Source organism: Bison bison, unplaced genomic scaffold (assembly GCF_000754665.1).
Source record: "Bison bison bison isolate TAMUID 2011002044 unplaced genomic scaffold, Bison_UMD1.0 scf7180017864020, whole genome shotgun sequence".
NCBI lineage: Eukaryota > Metazoa > Chordata > Mammalia > Artiodactyla > Bovidae > Bison > Bison bison.
In genome coordinates, this window is record NW_011494592.1 from 435,686 (window position 1) to 456,317 (window position 20,632).

The 20,632-nt window shown below is 41.8% G+C and overlaps 1 non-coding gene and 1 gene segment (V, D, J or C); one reads left to right on the forward strand and one right to left on the reverse strand.

Moving 5' to 3' along the window:
- Positions 1–20,632, reverse strand: part of LOC104984402 — a 123,431-nt gene that overhangs the window by 22,048 nt on the left and 80,751 nt on the right. The window contains 2 exon segments of the V gene segment in view: positions 16,855–17,150; positions 17,274–17,383. Coding sequence covers positions 16,855–17,150; positions 17,274–17,325 — 348 coding nt within the window.
- On the forward strand, positions 16,345–16,416 carry TRNAS-GGA. Its single transcript has one exon. It is a non-coding gene; the product is annotated as a tRNA-Ser (tRNA).

Consider the following 20,632-nt stretch of genomic DNA (forward strand, 5'->3'; position numbering starts at 1 on the left):
CAAAGACTGTGCCACGATGGAACTCTGCTTAATGTTATGTGGCAGCCTGGATGGGAGGGGATTTTGGGGGAGAATGGATACGTGTATATGTATGGCTGAGTTTCTTCGCTGTTCACCTGAAACTATCACAACATTGTTAACTGGTTATTCCCCAATCCAAAATAAAAACTTAAAAAAGTAAGTTATAAGGATATATTGTGCAACACAGGAAAAATAGCCAATATTTTATAATAACTATAAATGAATGTGGAACTTCCCTGGTGGTTCAGACTGTAAAGAATCTGCCTGCAAAGCAGGAGACTCAGGTTCAATCTCTGTGTCTGGAAGACCCATGGAGAAGGGCATGGCAACCCACTCCCGTATTCTTGCCTGGAGAATTTCATGGACAGAGGAGCCTGGCGGGCTACAGTTCATGGGGTCACAAGGGATCAGACACGACTGAGAGACTTTCACATAAATGAATATAACTTTAAAAAATTGTGAATCTATGTTGTGCACTGGAAACACATATTACACAACTATACCTCAATAAAAGGTAATAACAATAAACTTTTTACACACCGTGAAAAGACCGTGTTGTGGACAAACTCCTCTGCAGGCCTGAAATGGAAATCTCTTTTTAGAATAAATTAAATAGAGGTTGGAGGGTTTTGTGTTGTCCAGAAAGGAAGCTTTCAAAGGACTGAAGTCCCTCGCAAGGATTATCCTTTCACCCTGCAAACCCTTCCTCAAAGTAAACCCTGCAGCTCTGAACAGAGCACACAGCACAGTGCAGCTGCTGTAACCACCAACCCTCAGCACATAACTGGCCTGGGAGGATTGTTCATGTTTGGGGCTGTAACACCGTGGGAGGAAGTGCATAATCCTGCTGGCAGTAATACATGGCAGCATCATCAGCCTCTACTTGGCTGATTGTGAAAACAAATTCTGTCTCAGATTGAGTCGCAGTGAACCTCTCTGGGACACCATTATAACGATTATCAGCATCATAGATGAGAATCATAGGAGCCTGGCCAGGTTTCTGCTTATACCAGCTTAAGTAATCACTAATGCTTTGATTGGCTCTGCAAGTGATGGAGATGCTCTCTCCTAGGGATGCAGCGATGTAGGCTGGAGTCTGGTAGAGCACAGCCTCCCCACTGGCAGCTGAGAAGGAAGCAAAGCACAAAGTCACCATGGTTGACAAATCCCATGCCTCTTGCCTCCCAGCAGAGTTTAACTGCACTGGGGTCTCTAAGAAGGGATTGGGGGTCAGAGATCCACAGAAACCCTGGGCAGGATTTCCCAGTTAGCAGGGAAGAATTCCCATCATCTCCAGGGTGTATCCCCTGCATTCCCCTTCTCACCCGGGAGCCAGAAGAACAGAAAGCAGGAGAGTTGAGTCAGGACACCCATGTTTCATCCAGGTTCTGCCTGAGCTTCTTTTTTCTTGCCCAGAATCACTTAGATTCACTTGCCTGAAAATCACTTGCCTCAAAATCACTATTTATGAGGCTTCTGAAGAGCAGAAATGGACTCTGGAGAAAGCATGCAAATCATGAGGGGTTAAGCAGTTTTGTCCTTACAGCTGCAGAGCCAGTGCTGCTGTGGGGCTCAGGGCCTCCTGGGTGCTCACATCATGGATCCACATTCAGTCCCAAGGGTTTTCTCTCTGGTATTTGTAAGATAAAATCATCTCTACATTTTGTGGTACTTATCTGTACTGAGGGTCTAAAATCTAATTACAATAGGAAGGTCTTTTTGTAAAAATTTAGTAAGAAAAATAGTTATATTTTTATAACTCTAAGACTTAAATTTTAATTTGAACCTATTGTGTATTATATGAGCTATCAAGCTCTCGAGATGGGTGTGAAATATTGGTTCTAACTTGATAGATCCTTTTTAATCTTTTCTGCATTTCTCTAACACTGGCCTCATGATTTACAATAAGGAGAAAGTCCTGCTGTGACTTTTGAGTTTGTTCCAGTAGTTTCTTCAGGCTTTTTAATGCAGGGCCTTTGTAACATGTCATGCTTAGAAACCTATTCCCTAGGGCCGTATTTTAAAATGGAGGATTTTATCTGTTCACGGGCCAAGAAATCATTTAATTTAGAGCAGCAGTCCACAACCTTTTTGCCACTAGGGACTGGTTTCATGGAAGAAAATTTTTCCACGGACGGGGGAGGGGGAATAGTTTGGGGATGACTCGAGTGCAGTAGGGTTTGCGCTCTTATGAGAATCTAATGCCGCGCTGATCTGACAGGAGATGGACCTCAGGCAGTAAGGTGAGCAATGAGGAGCAGTTGTAAACATAGATGAGGCTTTGCTCACTTGCCCATCCCCCCTCGCCTCCTGCTGTGTGGCCCAATTCCTATCAGGCCTTGGACTGGTAGCATTCCATTGCCTGGGGTTTGGGGACCCCATATTCAGAGTGTCATGACCAGATAGTTTAATGACAATAGCTAGAATAATGGAATAAAATAGAATAGAATGGAAAACGAATATGTGATATGGTCTTATGGTAAGTCTGTTTTGTGGGTTTTTAAAATATGTATTATACCTATGTTGTGTATATGTGTGTGCTGTGCTGTGCTTGTTTGCTCAGTTGTGTCTGACTCTGTGCAACCCCATGGACTGTAGCCCGCCAGGCTCCTCTGTCCATGGGGATTCTCCAGGCAAGAATACTGGAGTGGGTTGTCATGCCCTACTCCAGGGGATCTTCCCAACCCAGGGATAGAACCCAGGTCTCCCGCGTTGCAGGCAGATTCTTTACCATCTGAGCCACCAGGGAAGCCCGTATATATATGTGTGACTGTGATCTAAAAACCTAAGGGTCACTGGCTTAAGGATGCCTACTTTACCCAGTGTAGATGTCTTGCCTCTCTAAGAAAGCATTAGAGACCCTGACAATGTGGAGATGTATGTGCAAATCAGTCTTTGGGAGGTGAATGGGCATCTTGCTTGGTTTTCTCCTAGCTAATTGATAGAAGGAAACAGCTTTCATCCCCATTAGTATTGATCTTCAAGTTTTCTCCCCAAAACATCATGGACTTTAGTTACCTTGAGTAATCTGTCATGTTCTATCACCTGGTTAACTGTTTAAGAATTTTAGAGCCAAGTATTAGAAACTGTCTTTCTCCAGTACCTAGTGAATTAAAGTTTACAAAGCATTCAAGTGACTTGGGTCAAAAGAAATTTATCCGGCTAGAAAAATCTCGTTCTTCTGACTAAAAAGCTTATAGTCCCTATTTAAGGCAAAAGACAAGAAAACAGAATTTCGTGCCTCAGGCAGTGAATGTGAAATACTTGGGAACCAGTTGTTATAGACTGGTGACTATCACATTTTGAATAAATATACCAGATTAATCAAAGGATTTCTTAAGAGAAAAATTTCCTTGGAATAGTAGGAGAGAATGAACAAGGAATATTTTCATATAAGTATATTATCTTTTTTCTGAGTGGTTATAAATTCTTTTCATATCAACTTTTTCTCATCATGTATTTGGTTGGCCATAGTCTTGAATCTACAGTTTAAAAGGAAATTCTGTATGTTATAATGAGAACAAATCTACTCTTTTAATGTCTCAGTGTTCTGTACCTATGACTGACATTTTCCTGGGCTTTCGTCAAAGATGATCACTGTATGTGGATGGGCCTAGAGTCTGTCATACAGTGAAGTAAGTCAGAAAGAAAATGACAAATGTCATATGTCAATGCATGTATATGGAATCTAGAAAAACAGTACTGGTGAACCTATTTGCAGGACAGGAATAGAGACACAGATGTAGAGTAGGGACATGTGGACACAGGGCCAGGGAAGGGGAGTATGGGATGAACTGAGAGTAGCATTGACATATATACACCACCATGTGTAAAACAGCTAGTGGGGAGTTGTTGTATAGCACAGGGAGCCCAGCTCAATGCTCTGTGATGACCTAGAGGGGTGGGATATCGGATGAAGGGGAGGGTGGTCGACGAGGGAGGGTATATATGTATTTACATAGCTGATCATTGGAAAAGACCCTGATGCTGGGAAAGAATGAAGGCGGGAGGAGAAAGGGATGACAGAGGATGAGATGGTTGGATGGCATCACTGACTCTACGGATATGAATTTGAGCAAGCTCCACGAATTGGTGATGGACAGGGAAGCCCAGTGTGTTGCAGTCTGTGGGGTCTCAAAGAGTTGGACACGACTGAGCAACTGAACTTACAGCTGACTTACTTCATTGTACAGCAGAAACAAACACAATATTGTAAAGCAATTATACTCCAATTTTTAAAAAAGTGAAAAGAAAATATGGTCACTGTAGAAAACAGTGCTGGATCAGAACCCTCAGGGGTATTAATTTTAAACTTTCTGCCTCTGGAGCTATGAGGGAATAAATTTGTATTGTTTTAGGTCTCTATGTTTGTGATACTTGGTTATGGCAGGCCTGGGAACCTAATCACTCATTACCTAATACGGAAACTTCTATAGTGAAAAAATAAGAGTGGAAATAAGGCTGTATTTTCTTCTGTTGTAAATCAATTCTTTTTTTTTTTTTAATTAATTTTTGGTTGTGTTGGATCTTCGTTGGTGCATATGGGCTTTCTCTAGTTGCGATGGGTGGGGGATGCTCTTCATTGCAGTGCGTGAGTTTCTCATTGTGGTGGCTTCTCTTGTTGAGGAGCACAGGATCTAGGCACACGGGCTTCAGGAGTTGTGGCTCATGGGCTTAGCTATCCTGGGCCCTATGGAATCTTCCAGGACCAGGGATCAAACCCATGCCCATGTCCCTTGTTTTGGCAGGCATATTTTTATCCACTGTACCACCAGAGAAGTCCCAAATCAACTCTTTAAAAGGCTACTTTTACAAAGTATTCTTTAGCTTGAATTTCATATAGTATTGCTATTTTCTGTCAAATTAACATAAAGTTTTAAATTCTGATTGGTGTTTTATTTTACCATCTGTTGCCTTGAAATACACAGAACAAGTAAATGCTTATAAAAATTATTTCTTTGTCAGAAAAAGGCTTTGAAATTTTCTTAAAGAGCCTGTACACAGAGAACATAATATCCTTAATTCTAAAAAAGAACCTCTGCTTCCTACATGTTATCAGATAGTGTTGTTGGTAGAATCATTTGAGTGTGTTATCGTGGAGTTAGAATTTGTGGGGTGGACAGTGTGATATGGTTACATATTTTGTAGTCATTGTTGTTCAGTTGCTCAGTCGTGTCTGGCTCTTTGCAACCCCACAGACTGAAGCATGCCAGGCTTCCCTGTCCTCCACTATCTCCCGGAGTTTACTCAAACTCATGTCCATTGAGTTGGTGATGCTATCTAACCATCTCATCCTCTGCTGTCCTCTTCTCTTTTTGCCTTCAATCTTTCCTAGCATCAGGGTCTTTTCCAATGAGTCAGCTCTTCACATCAGGTGGCCAAAATATTGGAGCTTCAGCTTCAGTCCTTCCAGTGAATATTCAGGGTTGATTTCCCGTAGGATTGAATGGTTTGATTTTCCGAAGGCAATGGCACCCCACTCCAGTACTCTTGCCTGGAAAATCCCATGGATGGAGGAGCCTGGTAGGCTGTAGTCCGTGGGGTCACTAAGAGTCAGACATGACTGAGTGACTTCACTTTCACTTTTCACTTTCATGCATTGGAGAAGGAAATGGCAATTCACTCCAGTATTCTTGTCTGGAGAATCCCAAGGACGGGGGAGCCTGGTGGGCTGCCGTCTCTGGGGTCGCACAGAGTCGGACACTACTGAAGCGACTTAGCAGCAGCAGCAGCAAGGGACTCTCAAGCGTCTTCTCCAGCACCACATGTTTTTTAGACTTTGATCTATAGACTTTGTCAGCCCAAATAGTACAAGTCCACGTTGCTTTGGCCAAGATTAGAGACAGACATAGGATTGTGTCATGACAGGTCCAAACGGAGGTTCTTTCTGATGAAAAGTGAGAGTTTCTCCTTGGGTGATAACTGAGATAAAGCCATCCCTCAGAGGGAGCTCCCCACCTGCAGGTCACTGGACTGGATTCCTGAGCCCTGAGACGTATGAATGAAGTGGGTCATCTTTCCTAAGTAACTGCACCTGTTATTGGCTATAAGAAAAATTCACTGATAAATATTCTAGTTTAAAGGGAGCTCAGGGAAGGTTTTGTAAATGTCTTTATTATCTGAGTTGGTGGGGAAAAAAGTATGTTAGTTGCTCAGTCATGTCTGACTCCTTATGACCCTGCCAGGCTCCTATGTCCGTGGGATTTCCCAGGCAAGAATAGTGGAGTGGGTTGCCATTCTCTTCTCTGGGGGATCTTCCCAACCCAGGGATCAAACCCATGTCTTTTATATCTCCTGCATTGACAGGTAGATTCTTTACCACTAGCGCCACAAGGGAAGCCACTCTGTTTATGGAAATATTATCTTTACATGCCTGATTTTTCTGTTTTCTCATGGCCATATTCTCTCCTTCTGTTATTTATTTCAAGTTAAGCAACATTTTGTGATTTTGGTTTCTATCCCAATATATTCAATTTTGAAAAAGAGCATAAGATTTGTGATGCACCGAGGGCTCTCTGCAAGTCACCTACAACATCCCCCTCTTTCTGTGTCACAGTCTTCACCAGAGGATAGGTCCTTTTTCTTTCTAGAATGTTCCTCAGACTCATAGACCTAAACATCACATATCTCTTCCCAAAGGATAAAACATATGCCTCCAACTCCTGGACAAAACAGACATGGAGGGCAGTGGTGGCCCCAGAACTCACCCCCTATCCTCTTTCTCATCCCCACTCCATCCTCACCTGGGACCCAGAGCAGGAGGAGCCCCAGGAGCTGAGCAGAACTTCATTTTGAGAGTTCATCTGATGAGTCATGATAAGTCAAAGCAAGACTAGAGCTGATCTTTTATGTCAGACTTAAAGTTCTCACCTGAAGTGTTTTATCTGAGGCCTTTCTTAGGGACCAAAATGCAAATGCCCTGGTGGGTGCAGTCACATGGAGAGTGCCAATGGGAGGATAAGGGGCTCTCGAGAGAGGGCAGAGAAATATAAAATGTCTATGTTTGAGGGAAAACCAACAGAGATAAAATCAATGCTTCCCAATGGGAAAGAGATGTAATTAAATGTTTCCTTCATTTCCTCAGCCAGTTTTCTATTTCTTTAGTACTTTTCCAGTTACATTTACACTTCTCTTTAATAAGCTTGCTGCTGCTGCTGCTAAGTCGCTTCAGTCGTGTCCGACTCTGTGAGACCCCATAGACGGCAGCCCACCAGGCTCTGCCGTCTCTGGAATTCTCCAGGCAAGAACACTGGAGTGGGTTGCCATTTCCTTCTCCAGTGCATAAAAGTGAAAAGGGAAAGTGAAGTTGTTCAGTCATGTCCGACTCCTAGGGACCCCACGGACTGCAGCCTTCCAGGCTCCTCCGTCCATGGGATTTTACAGGCAAGAGTACCGGAGTGGGTTGCCATTGCCTTCTCCTTAATAAGCTTAAGTTTCATAAATATTCAGTAATGCTTATTCTCTTTTCATGTTTTTTATTTAAAACATGAAATAAATGTTTGTACTTTTTTGTACTCGGTTTGTACTTTTTTAAAAATTGAGATTAAAACAAATGCAGGGTAAATGGCAGAAATCTTATTTGTGCAACTGAGTCAAGTTTATATAAGTTCACTGACCAGATCGTTTCCAAACACCTCTCTCAAGGAGCTTTTGGGTCAATAATAACTCCTCCTAGTGCAACAAGGTAGTTGTTATTGTCACATCTGTCACAATAGTTTGATTTTTCCTGGACTTGAACATTATGTAAATTGAAGCAAGCATTTTTTGTTTCTATCTTCTTTACCTTTGTTATTCCTTCCTGTGGATTTGAGTCAGTTGATCTGAAGGGTTTTCTTTTGTAGTTTTTATAGGCATACCTGCTAGCAATGACTTCTCTTCACTTTTGTTTATTAGGGGATATTTTTACATTTCTTTGTTTTCAAAAGATAGTTTCATTATAAAATTCTTGTTGCCTTTTTTTTTTTTTCCTTTTGGCACTTTAAATCTGTCACTGTTTTGTAATATCTACTGGTCATGATAAAAATTTAGTCAATGAGATTAGTCCCTCCTTATCCGAAGTGTCACCTCCAGCAGTTTCAGGCACCAGCAGTCAAGCATTTTGAAATTACTGCTCTCCCCAGGGATCTGGTGGAGGTATGGTCAGGTCATGTGGAAATCTGTTATAAACAATACGAAGAAAATCTTTCCTGGAGAAGTAAATGAGAATTGATTTAACATTATAGAATTACTATTTCACAAATCATGGAATACTTGATTATCAGATTCGAAGAAGGAGCACTCATTCATTTTCAGGCTAAAAAGTGTGAGAATTTGTGGATTAGAGAATGAATAGAGAATCACATTGATTAATTTGCATATATTGAAGAATCTTTGCATCCCTGAGATAAATTCCACTGGATTGTGGTGTATGATCCTTTTAATGTGTTGTTGGATTCAGTTTGCTAGTATTTTGTTGAGGATTTTCCACTCTATGTTCATCAGTGATATTGGCCTGTAATTTTCTTGTTTGTGAAAACTTTGCTGCTTTTGGTATCAGGAAGATGCTGCTTATTAGAATGAGTTTGGGAGTATTTCACTCTCTGGCATTTTTGGCAGAGTTTGAAAAGGATAAGTGCTATATCTTCTCTAAATTTTGATGGAATTAATCTGTGAAGCCATTTGGGTCTGGACTTTGGTTCATTGGAAGATTTTTAACACAGATTCAATTTCATTGCTTGTGACTGGTCTGTTCATATTTTCTATTTCTTCCTGGAATGGATGGAGAGAGAGTGCTGGGGAAGAGGAGAAAGAGCTGTGTAATGAAGGCACCTTCGCAAAACCCTAAAAGACACAGGCTTCTTTGCCTTGTGTGGAGCCAGAGAGCAGAGTGAGGACCAGAGGCACTGCTCCCAGCCTTTAGACTGTATGCATTCAATATGGTTTAAAGAAGCAATTTAAATCTCCCCATAAATAGTGACATAAAACCATGATATACTTGATGTAGAGAATACAGAAAAGTGTCCACTCCTTCTGTAAGCATCTAGTGGACACCACGTCCTGTGAGATTACTAAATGGAGTGACGCTTAGATCCAATCAGAACTGAGACCTTAAGGATCAACTTTCCTGTGCAGCCATCACCCTGTCCTCACAATACCTTCCAGGGGAACTGAGGGATGCAGTGAGACAGAAACCAAAAATTGACACATAGGTTAAACTAGCAGAGAACAACAAAAGTGTGGTATAAGCAGAGATTAACTGAATAGCTGAGGACCCCAACCTTAACCACACCACAGTAACTCCATTGCCAAGTAGAAATCCTTTGCTTTCTCTTCTTTTGTCTCTCTCAAAACACTGCTTTATTGATGTTATTCCAAATTGTAAGACAATCTCTGTACATTCAGAAATTAGAGCTTTATCCACAGCCACAGTGGTTAACACACTGAACCTTGAAGGCAAACCATCTCAGTTGGATTGGAGCTCCATAACTTACTTGGTTGTATGATATCAATCAAATTTTTGAACTCTTTTTACCTCAGTTTCCATACTTGTGGAATTGTGAAAACAGTAGTAGATACTTTACAGTATATTTCTATACATAACTATATTTCACCCACAGCCAGGGTTCGGCGTCATCTTTTATCCAACAGGTTCACAAGTCTCTTAATCTTAATTTATCAATCAGTTCTGAAGCCCATAGATCTACAGTCATGGCCCTCCAGATTCTTTCAGTGTGTTTTCTCCCACTGCCCATTATATTTTGTCCTGTGAAAGACTAGAATGTCACATTGCTGTTCTCTTTCTTATATAATCCTTATTCAATTTTTAAAATCGTTTCACTTTGTCTCCAAAACTTAGCCCATGACATAGAATAAGGAAAACTACTATTATCAGTTTGGGGCCTACTCTAGGGTATTTTTTCAAGTGTTTTGGACCTTATTTTCAATACTAAGAAGCATAAGAATAAAAAAAATAAATAAATAAAGAGTAAGTCTAAGGGAAAAAAACACATAATTCAACTATAAAAAAAAGAAGCATATGCTTGAGAATGGTATTTTGTAATGTGGAGTGTTTTATTCAATCATGGATCAAAAAATTAATTTAGTGGGCAGTGAGCAATTTTTTAATGATATAAACTAGGATAATAGAATAAAATAAAATGAGCTAAAATAGAAAGAGGATCCCTGTGCATGTTGTGTATACTAATGAGAATTACTGCTTCATGGGTTTATTTTTCATTTATGTTAGACATATATGGTCTATATGTGTGTACTGGTGACTCAAATATTTTAGCATTGATGACTTATGGAATCCCTGTGCTACACTGGATTTTTCCAGTTTCCTTATTATGACTAAGAGGTTCAGTATTATTCCTGTTAGTTTGAGGAAAAAAGCAGAGGAAACTTATTAAGATCAAGCAGTCGAAGCAGAAGGTTGTTGCTGCTGTTGTAATTACGGAATAAAATAGGAGAAAAAATAGCTGAAAGATTTACAAGTTGTTCTCTTCCTCGTACTCACAGTTTCTTTACAGATGTACAGAGGATGGTCCAGGAATCTCTGACTCCTCCAGAGTTCATTCTATTCTAAATGTCTTTCTTGGCATGGTATTGCTTTGAGTGACATGCTAGATGGACCTGGGAGGTGGACTTGAGTATTGGGAGGAAACGTTGGAACCTCAGGTACTGGTTAGAAGGATAGGGGACTAGTGGGTTTATAGGTTTAATTAGGTGCCATTTATTTCTATGACAGAGGAGACACAATAAATCAGACTCAATCTGGAAGAGTTATTGGATTATTTTGTATTTAGGAATTATTACTGTTATTTTTTGGCTGCACCTTGTGGCTTGCAGGATCTTAGTTCCCCAACCAGGGATTGAACCTGCACCCTCAGCAGTAAAAGCACAGAGTCCTAATTCCTGCACCCCCAGGGAATTTCCTTAAGAATTATGAATACTTGTTAAATAGGTTTTTTAAAATTAAAAGTAATTTCACATTAAAAAGTTATCTACCCCCACTGAGTTTTGGAGGATACCATCGTCTTGGCTTTGAAGTAGAGATTTGCATTACTTATGTGAGTTATATCTGTGAGGAGCAGGAAAATTCTGCATTGTTTGGGAAGAGTGCTTGAGTAGTGATCACATTTTTTGAAGGAGAATGTTCTGTCACAGCACTTTCCACACTATTAAATTTAAACAGGGCAAATCGTCTCATACCTAAAAGAATAAACAGGTCATATAGTCGCACTGTTGAAATGGAGTAGTACCCTAGGATCCTTGGGCTCCCCTCATGTCCTCTGCCTGCCTTTTGTCTGTGGAAAACTTTAGTGAAAGAAAGAGTTTAATCAGAGAAGTGAGAACATATGAAAACAAAGGAAAACAATCAAAGGAGACCAAATAACAATGTAGTCATTAAGCATAGTCACGGAGAAGGCAATGGGGCAATGGCACCCCACTCCAGTACTCCTGCCTGGAAAATCCCATGGATGGAGGAGCCTGGTGGGCTGCAGTCCATGGGGTCGCACAGAGTCGGACACGACTGAAGCGACTTAGCAGCAGCAGCAAGCATAGTCAAGGACCTTTAGCTATTTCTCAAGAGCTATAGATAATAGCCATATCTCAGCTGTATCCTGTGAGCCGTCTTATAGATACTAGAACACCAGGTGGAGAAGGTAACTACATGATGATCAGACTGTACCCAGGACATGAGCTGCCACAATTCAGAGAACTGGCCTCAAAGAAATGGGAATGAATGGAGCCTGGAACTGAAGATTAACTGTACCTAAAACAACCAAGCTGGTCAACCATCAGTGACCAACGTGAAGATGACTGTCAGAGCTGACCGTGCTGCTTCTGCATGTAGCCCCTTCCTTCTGTCTACAAAAGCTCTCGCCCCACTAGTTGCCAGTGGTGGTGGGGAGTCAGCCTTTGGACAGATGTCTGCCACCCTCCCCCTACCAGCTGCCAACATCTGAAATAAATCAAACGTTCCTTTCCACCAACCTGACTGTTTATTGGCTTTTGAGCGGCAAGCAGCCGGACCCACTTTGGTGTTGCTTTTGGCAACACCATCACCAAGAAGGAAACAAAGTATATGGCCCTCTTACTATTTGCAAGTGAATAAAAAAATGCTATAGAGCTCTGGATTCATTTTTTTGGGAACTTTCCTGACTTGTCATTTACTATCATGTACTGAATCTTGAAATCAGAATAAAATGAGTTTTAATCATATTCCATGAAATTCTACCCTGCTTTCCTGAACTCCATCACAGTAACTCCAAGGATAGTTGTGGGAGCGTAGAAAGCAACAGGTGCGGTCTGAACTCAAGGGTCAGCAGATAGCAAAAGAGGATTATTCCTGACCTGTGCACTATGTGAGGGTGGTCCAAGGCCGGTGACTCTGTAGTATCTCTAACCTGCAGGCCTCTAACTGTGGGCAAGGTCCTTGTCTTAAACCAATCTACTGAACCAGAATAAAGCCTGAAATTAGAGATGGATGCACTCCTGATGAAGGTCATACGAACCTACATTGGGTTCTGCTAATACTAGGCTAAGTACCTATTGAGAATTAACTGTCCTGGCTGGTTACGGTGACTCTTTCTGAAGTCCAGAGCCTGGGTCAGTACCCTGAGTTTTTCCTTGTCCATAGACTGGAAAATTCAATATTTTTAAGATTTTATTTCTGCAAATTTGACATGTAGAGTCGATGTAATCCAACTAAAATCCACAAAGGATTTTTTGAAGTTGAAAAGATGATCCTAGAATTTGTCTGGAAATTCAAAGAACCAGTAAAACCTTAAAGAATAAAAATAAAGTCAGTAGACTTATAATATCATTCTTCTAGATTATTATAAAACTACAATGATCAACAGTGTGTGTACCCTAGGTACATAGATAGATAAACAGACAAATGAGACAGAACAGAATCAGGAAGAAGAGCTGGGACTTCCCAGATGGTCCAGTGGTTAAGACTTCACCCTCCAATGCTGGGGGTGTGGGTTTGATCCCTTATTAGGGAGCTAAGATCCCATGTGCCTCCTGGCCAAAAAATTAAAACATAAAACACAAGGAATAGTATAACAAATTCAATAAAGAGTTTAAAAATCTTAAAAATAGAGAAAAAGAGCCACATGCACAATCACTTGGTTTCTAACAGATGCACTAATTGCTAAGTCGCTTCAGTCGTGTCCGACTCTGTGCGACCCCATAGACAGCAGCCCACCAGGCTCCGCCGTCCCTGGGATTCTCCAGGCAAGAACACTGGAGTGGGTTGTCATTTCCTTCTCCAATGCATGAAAGTGAGAAGTCAAAGTGAAGTCGCTCAGTCGTGTCCGACCCTCGGCGACCCCATGGACTGCAGCCTTCCAGGCTCCTCCGTCCATGGGATTTTCCAGGCAGGAATACTGGACGGGGGTGCCATTAAAGTGGGGTATAATTTCCTAGTTTTTTGCTTATTTATTTTTGTTTCACAATAAATGGTGAGGAGCTGTTAGATATGAAAATGTAAATAAAATTCTGATTCATCTAACACTAGGCAAAAATATAAATTAGAGTTAGTTTTCATGTGAGAGGTAAAATACTGAGGCTTCTAAAAGAAAGTTTAGGAAAATATCTTTGGGCCCTAAAAGTAGCCAAAATTTATTGAACAGGACACACATGTAAACTCATGAAGCAAACACAAGAGAACAATAGAGATTAACCAGTGCAAGTGTTAGCTGCTCAGTTGTGTCCACTCTTTGTGACCCCATGGACTGCAGCCCACCAGGCTCCTCTGTCCATGGGATTCTCCAGGCAAGAATATTGGAGTGGGTAGCCATTCCCATTTCTAGGGGATCTTCCTGACCCAGGATTGAACCCGGGTCTCCCACAGTGTAGGCAGGTTCTTCAAATATATATTTTATGTGTTATATATGATTCATACTACATAAATATCATAAAAATGTCTATGTAGACATATAAAGGGATTCCCAGGTGGCTCAGATGGTAAAGAATCTGTCTGCAATGCAGGAGACTCAGTTTTGATCCCTGGGTCAGGAAGATCCCCTGGAGAATGAAATGGCTACCCACTCTAGTATTCTTGCCTGGAGAATCACTTGAACAGAGGCGCTTGGTGGGCTACAGTCCATGGGGTCATAGAGTCAGACATGGCTGACTGTCTGACTCAGTCAGACATGCAAGCATGCAGACATATAGAGTCTTTGAGCATGATTGGTCATCAGGGAAATATAAATTTGCAATACAATACCACTTCATTTTTATCAATACAGATATTATAAAATGTCTGACAATACCAAATATTGGAAAGGACTGCAGCAACTGGAACTTGTATACATGGCTGGAGGATTTTTTAATACACTCATCATTTTGGAAAACTATTTTGCAGTGTTTACCAAACCCATCCTAATCCTATGACTTGGCAGTTCCACACTTAGGAATGTACCCAAGGAAAATGAGTGTATAATTCCACAAAAGACATTGCAAGAATATTCCAGGGACTTCTCTGGTGATCCAGTGGTTAAGAGTTCACTTTCTAATGCAGGGGATGCAGGTTTGATCCCTGGTCAGGGAGCTAAGATCCCAGAGGCCACAGAGCAACGAAGTCCTTGTTCTGCAACTAGAGGAAAACCCATTTGCTGAAACAAAAGATCCTGCCTTCCACAGCCAAATAAATAAGTAAATAAATATTAAGAAAATAATATTCCAAAAATAACTTGATTCATACAACCTAAAAACAACTCTTTAATTAAAGAATGAATAAATTAATTTTTATATGTTCATATATAAGAGAATTATTCTGCAGTGAAAAGGAACACATGACTGCCATACCACCAACACAGATGAAGTTTAAAATGTACATGTTGAATAACTAACAGGAAGGTAAGGGGATTCCGCTTATGCCCCCACAAAGTACAGCTTCCCCTATTAACAACATCACTCACCAGAGTGACACCTCTGTTACATTTGATGGACCTATATTGACACATTAAGATCATTGGAAGCCCATAGTTTACCTGAGGGAACACTGTTGGTGTACATTCTATGGGTTTGGACAAATGTTCAATGAAACGCATTCATCATTTTAATATTACACAGAATACTTTCATAAACCTGGAAACTCTCTGTGCTCTGCCTATTTATCCTTCTCCTCTACTGTACCCAATCTCTGGCAACCACTGACCTTTTAATTATCTTCATAATCCAGCCATTAAGAATGTCATATAGTGGGAATCGTGTAATATGTAGCCATTCTAGATAGACGTCTTTCACTTAGTAATATGCATTTAAGTTTGCTCCATGTCTTTTGTGGCTTGATAGCTATTTCTTTTTCAGAGCTGAGTAATATTCCATGAGCTTCCCTGGTGGCTCAGTGGTAAAGAACCTATCTGCCAATGCAGGAGACATGGGTTCTATCCCTGGGTTGGGAAGATCCCTTGGAGAAGGAAATGGCAACTCATTCCAGTATTCTTGCCTGGGAAATCCTATGGACAGAAGGAGCCTGGTGGGCTACAACCCATGGGGTCACAAAAGAGTCAGACATGACTTAGTGACTAAACAGCAAAGATATTCCATAGTCTGAATGTGCAAGAATTTATTTACCCATTCATTTACTGAAGAACATCTTGATTACTTCCAAATGTGAGCAACTATGAATAAAGCTGCTATTAAATCCATGTGTAGGTGAATTTAAGTTTTAAACTAATTTTGGTAAATACCAAGAAGGGCTATTCCTGGATCAAAAGTGAGGGTATGTATGGGTATCTACCTAGGTAAACACTCTCCAGGTGTTCACAGGCTACAGCTGAGTGGGGTTAGAGTAGGTTCATCGGCTCTTCAGGTTCACCGCTTATGCTGGGTAATAAGTCCGCTTATTATTACCTGGTTCTCTGTGGGGTTAGTATCCTTCTGGGTCCCTTGATAGACAATGTTGAATCTTACAATTCCCACACCAAGGAGGGCAATTCCCACACCTGGAGCACTAGAGAATCACTTATTTCTTCCACTGCTTCACCTAGTATCACACTCCCCAGACTTTGAAAGGTTATATTTAAGACTCACACTTCATGTACTTTTCCTTTTTATTTTTTAGTGGAGGATAATTACAATATTGTGTTGGTTTCTGCCATACCTCAACATGAATCAGCCATAAGTATATGTATGTACCCTCCCTTTTGAATCTCCCTCCCACCTCCCAGCCCATCCTACCCCTATAGGTTGTCACAGAGCCCCGGATTAGAACTCCCTGCATCACGCAGCAAATTCCCACTGCCTATCTATTTTACATATGGTTGAGAATAGCATTGGAACAAACATTTTTATGTATTTAAAAAAATCACTGCCTGGAATATGGAGTCCCTGATGGCTCAGAGGTTAAAGTGTCTGCCTGGAATGCAGGAGACCCAGGTTCGATCCCTGGGTTGGGAAGATCCCCTGGAGAAGGAAAATGGCAACCCACTCGAGTACTCTTGCCTGGAGAATCCCATGGAGGGAGGATCCTGGTAGGCTACAGTCCATGGGGTCGAAAAGAGTTGGACACGACTGAGCAATGTAGACTGGCTTTTCTTTTGCTGAGTGAACTCTGACTGGTGTCACAAACCAGACTCTGCAGGTATAATCATCTGTCTTTTATTAAATCAGGTGGGGAAGAGTCATGTCTATGCTGCTGACACTGAGGAGGAGCAAGGAGTCAATGCGCTGAGGAGGCTCCCTGCCCCTTCTACCAGACCTTCCAGTGGCATTCAAAGCATGGGTGCATCTCCAAAATGCTCTCAGCAGATGGAGGCACCCAGAGCAGCTGGGGCAGCCCAGTCGCACACATCTCCTCACTTGGGTGGTTTGTGTTTGGGTGTGTAACACTGTGGGAGGTGTACTATAATCCTGTTGACAGTAATAATTTGCAGCATCGTCAGCCTCCAGGCTGCTGATGGTGAGGGTGAAATCTGTCCCAGATCCACTGCCACTGAATCGGGATGGGACTCTGGTGTACCGGCTGGTTGCATAATAGATCAGGAGCTTAGGAGCTTCCCCTGGTTTCTGTTGATACCAGTTTAAGTAGTGGCTAACGCTCTGATTGGCCTGGCAAGTGATGGAGACTCTGTCTCCTAGAGAAGCAGACAGGTAGGAGGGAGACTGGGTCACCTGGATGTCACATCTGGCACCTGAGATTGGAAACATAAAAACACATCTCCATGTTATTACTAATGATACAAGAGGACTATCCTGTAGGATCAGGCAGTACTGATCACACAGGCAGAGTTAATTCTAAAGCTCTCCATCCTTACCTGGGAGGAGCCAGAGCAGCAGGAGACTGAGGAGCTGAGTGGGGGCCTTCATGTTCACTCTGAGTCCTGACTGGGACTGATTTCTGCACAAGATGTGATCAGAGCATTAATAAGTCTCCAGGGCAGTGGGTTGATCTCCAGTAATATGCAAATTAGCAGAGAGTTGGGCATAGCTGCAGGGCTGGCCAATCTCCATAACACAGCACAGGTGCAATGTCTGCCAGATGCCCAAGTCCGATGAGAGCAGCTCAAATTTGTCTATGGACAGTGTGTTTCTCTCTGGAGGTCAAGGCATTGAATCTGTTTAGTGTTCTTTCAGTACAGTGCTATTTTGCTATTTTCAGTGTTCATACAATGCTTTTATTGCTACTTTTTCATCTAAGACAGGTTCTACCAGACATGATGCATTCAAAGGAACTGCCAGAAATTTTAGAAGATCTCTGCATTTGATATCTGGTGATATCATTGGGCCCAGAGCATCTTCTTTTTTGATCTGATTCCCTGATGCATTTGAGGTGATAAATTGTCAATACACAGAGAGAACCCAGGATAACTATAGAGTTTCCCCTCCATATTTAACAATGTACTGATGGATACAGACATGTGAGTAATTTACTGATATTATAGAAAAATTCCTCTGAAGTTATATTAAAGGAGAAACCTGAAGAGCGAAGATTAGTTGTTTACACTAGATGGAGCAGTAAAGCTCAAAATTCATTAGGCATCAGATGGCACACTCTGAAAGGCTTTGTTTTAGTAGTGGGGCAAAATTGCCCCTATATTAAATGCCATTTTGGTCTTTCCTAATAAAGCTTAAAAGCAAGGCTTTAATAGAGTCCAACAGTTTCAACTGACAAGATTAGGTACCATAGAAGAAAATATTAATGACTTTAGCAATAGAAAATATCCAAATTGGGCACAGTGGGAAAAAGATATTGAAGAAATACAATAAAATGAGCAGAGCATGAAATGAGCTATGACAACTTCAAGTCATCTATTGTGTATATAACTGAAGTCCTAAAGAGGAAGAGGTAGTGAGAGGAAGCACAAAAAATATTTGAATGCATCACTAGAGTTTTCCAGATTTTAAGAAGTTATTCCCAGGGCTTTCAAAATTAAAAAGCCAAAGTCAGCTCAAAACCATGAATTCAGTGGCTAAATAGAGAAGCCCAATAAAAATCACACACCTTTTCCATAACTCCCACTGCGGTCCTGGCTGTAGTTGTAAATACGTTTCTAACATGTGGGTGGTCAGGGGAAAATCAGGAAATTATCTTTGAAATGAAAACACCAGCCGCACAACTGAAAAGTAGAGTTAATATTGGTTAGTCCTCTTGGGATTATGAAGGCAACATATACATTTTGGCTCAGATGGTAAAGAATTTGGCTACAATGTACAAGACCTGGGTTTGATCCCTGGGTTGGAAAGATCCCTTGGAGGAGGCCATGGCAACCCACTCCAGTATTCTTGCCTGGAGAATCCCTATGGACAGAGGAGCCTGGTGGGCTACAGTTCATGGGGTCACATAGAGTCGGACATGACTAAAGCATGCATGCACAGTCAACAAAGATTGACAATTTAAGTTGTTGCTGGAGGAAATAATTAATACAGGAATTTACATATTGATGGAATATGGATGCATGTTACTGACCGCAGCAGATCCAGCCCATGTCTCAAGAGGAGGAATGATATCTTGCTTCCCTCAGAGACCACAGTGGGGCCCTTGGTTTCTTTCCTGTGTGTTGTAAGTTGGGGCATCTCACAGTTTCAGATCAGGTCATCTGTACTGTTTTCAGCTCTTCAGGACAAGTGTGTAGCTCTGGGGTTTCCGTGGACAAGACTGAGAGGAGTGAGGTTTGTGAAGACCTTCTGGGATGTCAGGCATCTCCTTCAGTCTTCTCGCATCTCCTTGGAGCATGCTAGACAGCATGTCTGGTTTAGTCTGGTTTCCTTCTTTCTTTCTCTGGGTTTAATTGTCCATTGGCAACCTTCCTAAGGAGGATCCTGTCAGTTACCATAAGAGGTAAACTGAACACAGCAGGGAGATGAACTGGTAGGCAGGTCTCTAGGGATAAGACACAGTCTTGTGGTCACCCTACAGTGCAGGAGATGCGGGTTCAATCCCTGGGTTGGGAATATCCCCTGGAGGAGGGCATGGGAATCTTCCTAGCTCACGGGTTTTCTCCACCACTCAGCACAAGGCAGCTCCTCTCCAGGTGTCCCCATCACATCTGAGCCCGTTCAAGCCTTAGGGGCTCCTGTTGAAAACGGGACAGTAGCACTCAGGATCTCAGCACTCCTAAGAACAGCCTTCTGTCTTGTGTTTCTGCTGCGTTTGTCTGCCATCTAATGGCAGTTTTGTGATACAGTTATAAAATTTTCAATGTGGAATCTCAAAGCATTTTGACTGTGAGATTTTTACTGGTATTAATACTTCTGAAGCTGATACTGTTTCTTCCACACAAAATTTCTATCCTCAATAATCCAGTCATCTAAATAGGAATTCAGGAAAGATATTGGTCATAAAAGAGTTAGGGCTAGGTGCTTGATCCACATGAAATGTCAAAGACATCTCATGGTTTTGGGAAAGAGCATATGGGACAGGAGGGTCCCTGCAGGTACAGTGGCAAGGGCCGGGCAGGTAGGAGCAGGCTCCTAGTCTAGAACTGTCAACCCAGCCTCATCCTCTCATCCCAGAAACCCCTACAGAGAAGTCCTGAGAACCATAGTAGCTGTACCAGCCAAGGAAGCATCAGGACCAAGAGTGTGTGAGGTCTGTGCTCTGAGCCATAACACCACTGAGTGACCAGGGGTGATCTTTTGGACCATTACTGAATGATTGAATTTTCTGTGATGATGAAAGTGCCAGCATTTGCATTGCTCAATATGGCAACCACTGGGGATTCCCAGGTGGCTCTAGTGGTAAAGAATACACCTGCCAACACAGGAGACAAAACAGATGAGGGTTTGATCCCTGGGTCAGGAAGATCCCCTGGAGGAGGGCATGGCAATCCACATTAGCCACAGGTGGCTACTGAGCACCTAGAATGCAGGTAGTGCAACTGAGAAGCTATGTTTTTAATTTTAAGTAATTCTAATTTAAGTTGTGAAGCTATATGTGGTTCATATTTAATATGTTAGAGGGTACAGTTTTAAACTTTCAGTTCGGTTCAGTTCAGTTCAGTGCTCAGTCATGTCCAACTCTTTGCGACCCCATGAATCGCAGCACACCAGGCCTCCCTGTCTATCACCAACTCCCGGAGTTCACTCAGACTCATGTCCATCGAGTCAGTGATACCATCCAGCCATCTCATCCTCTGTTGTCCCCTTCTCCTCTTGCCCCCAATCCCTCCCAGCA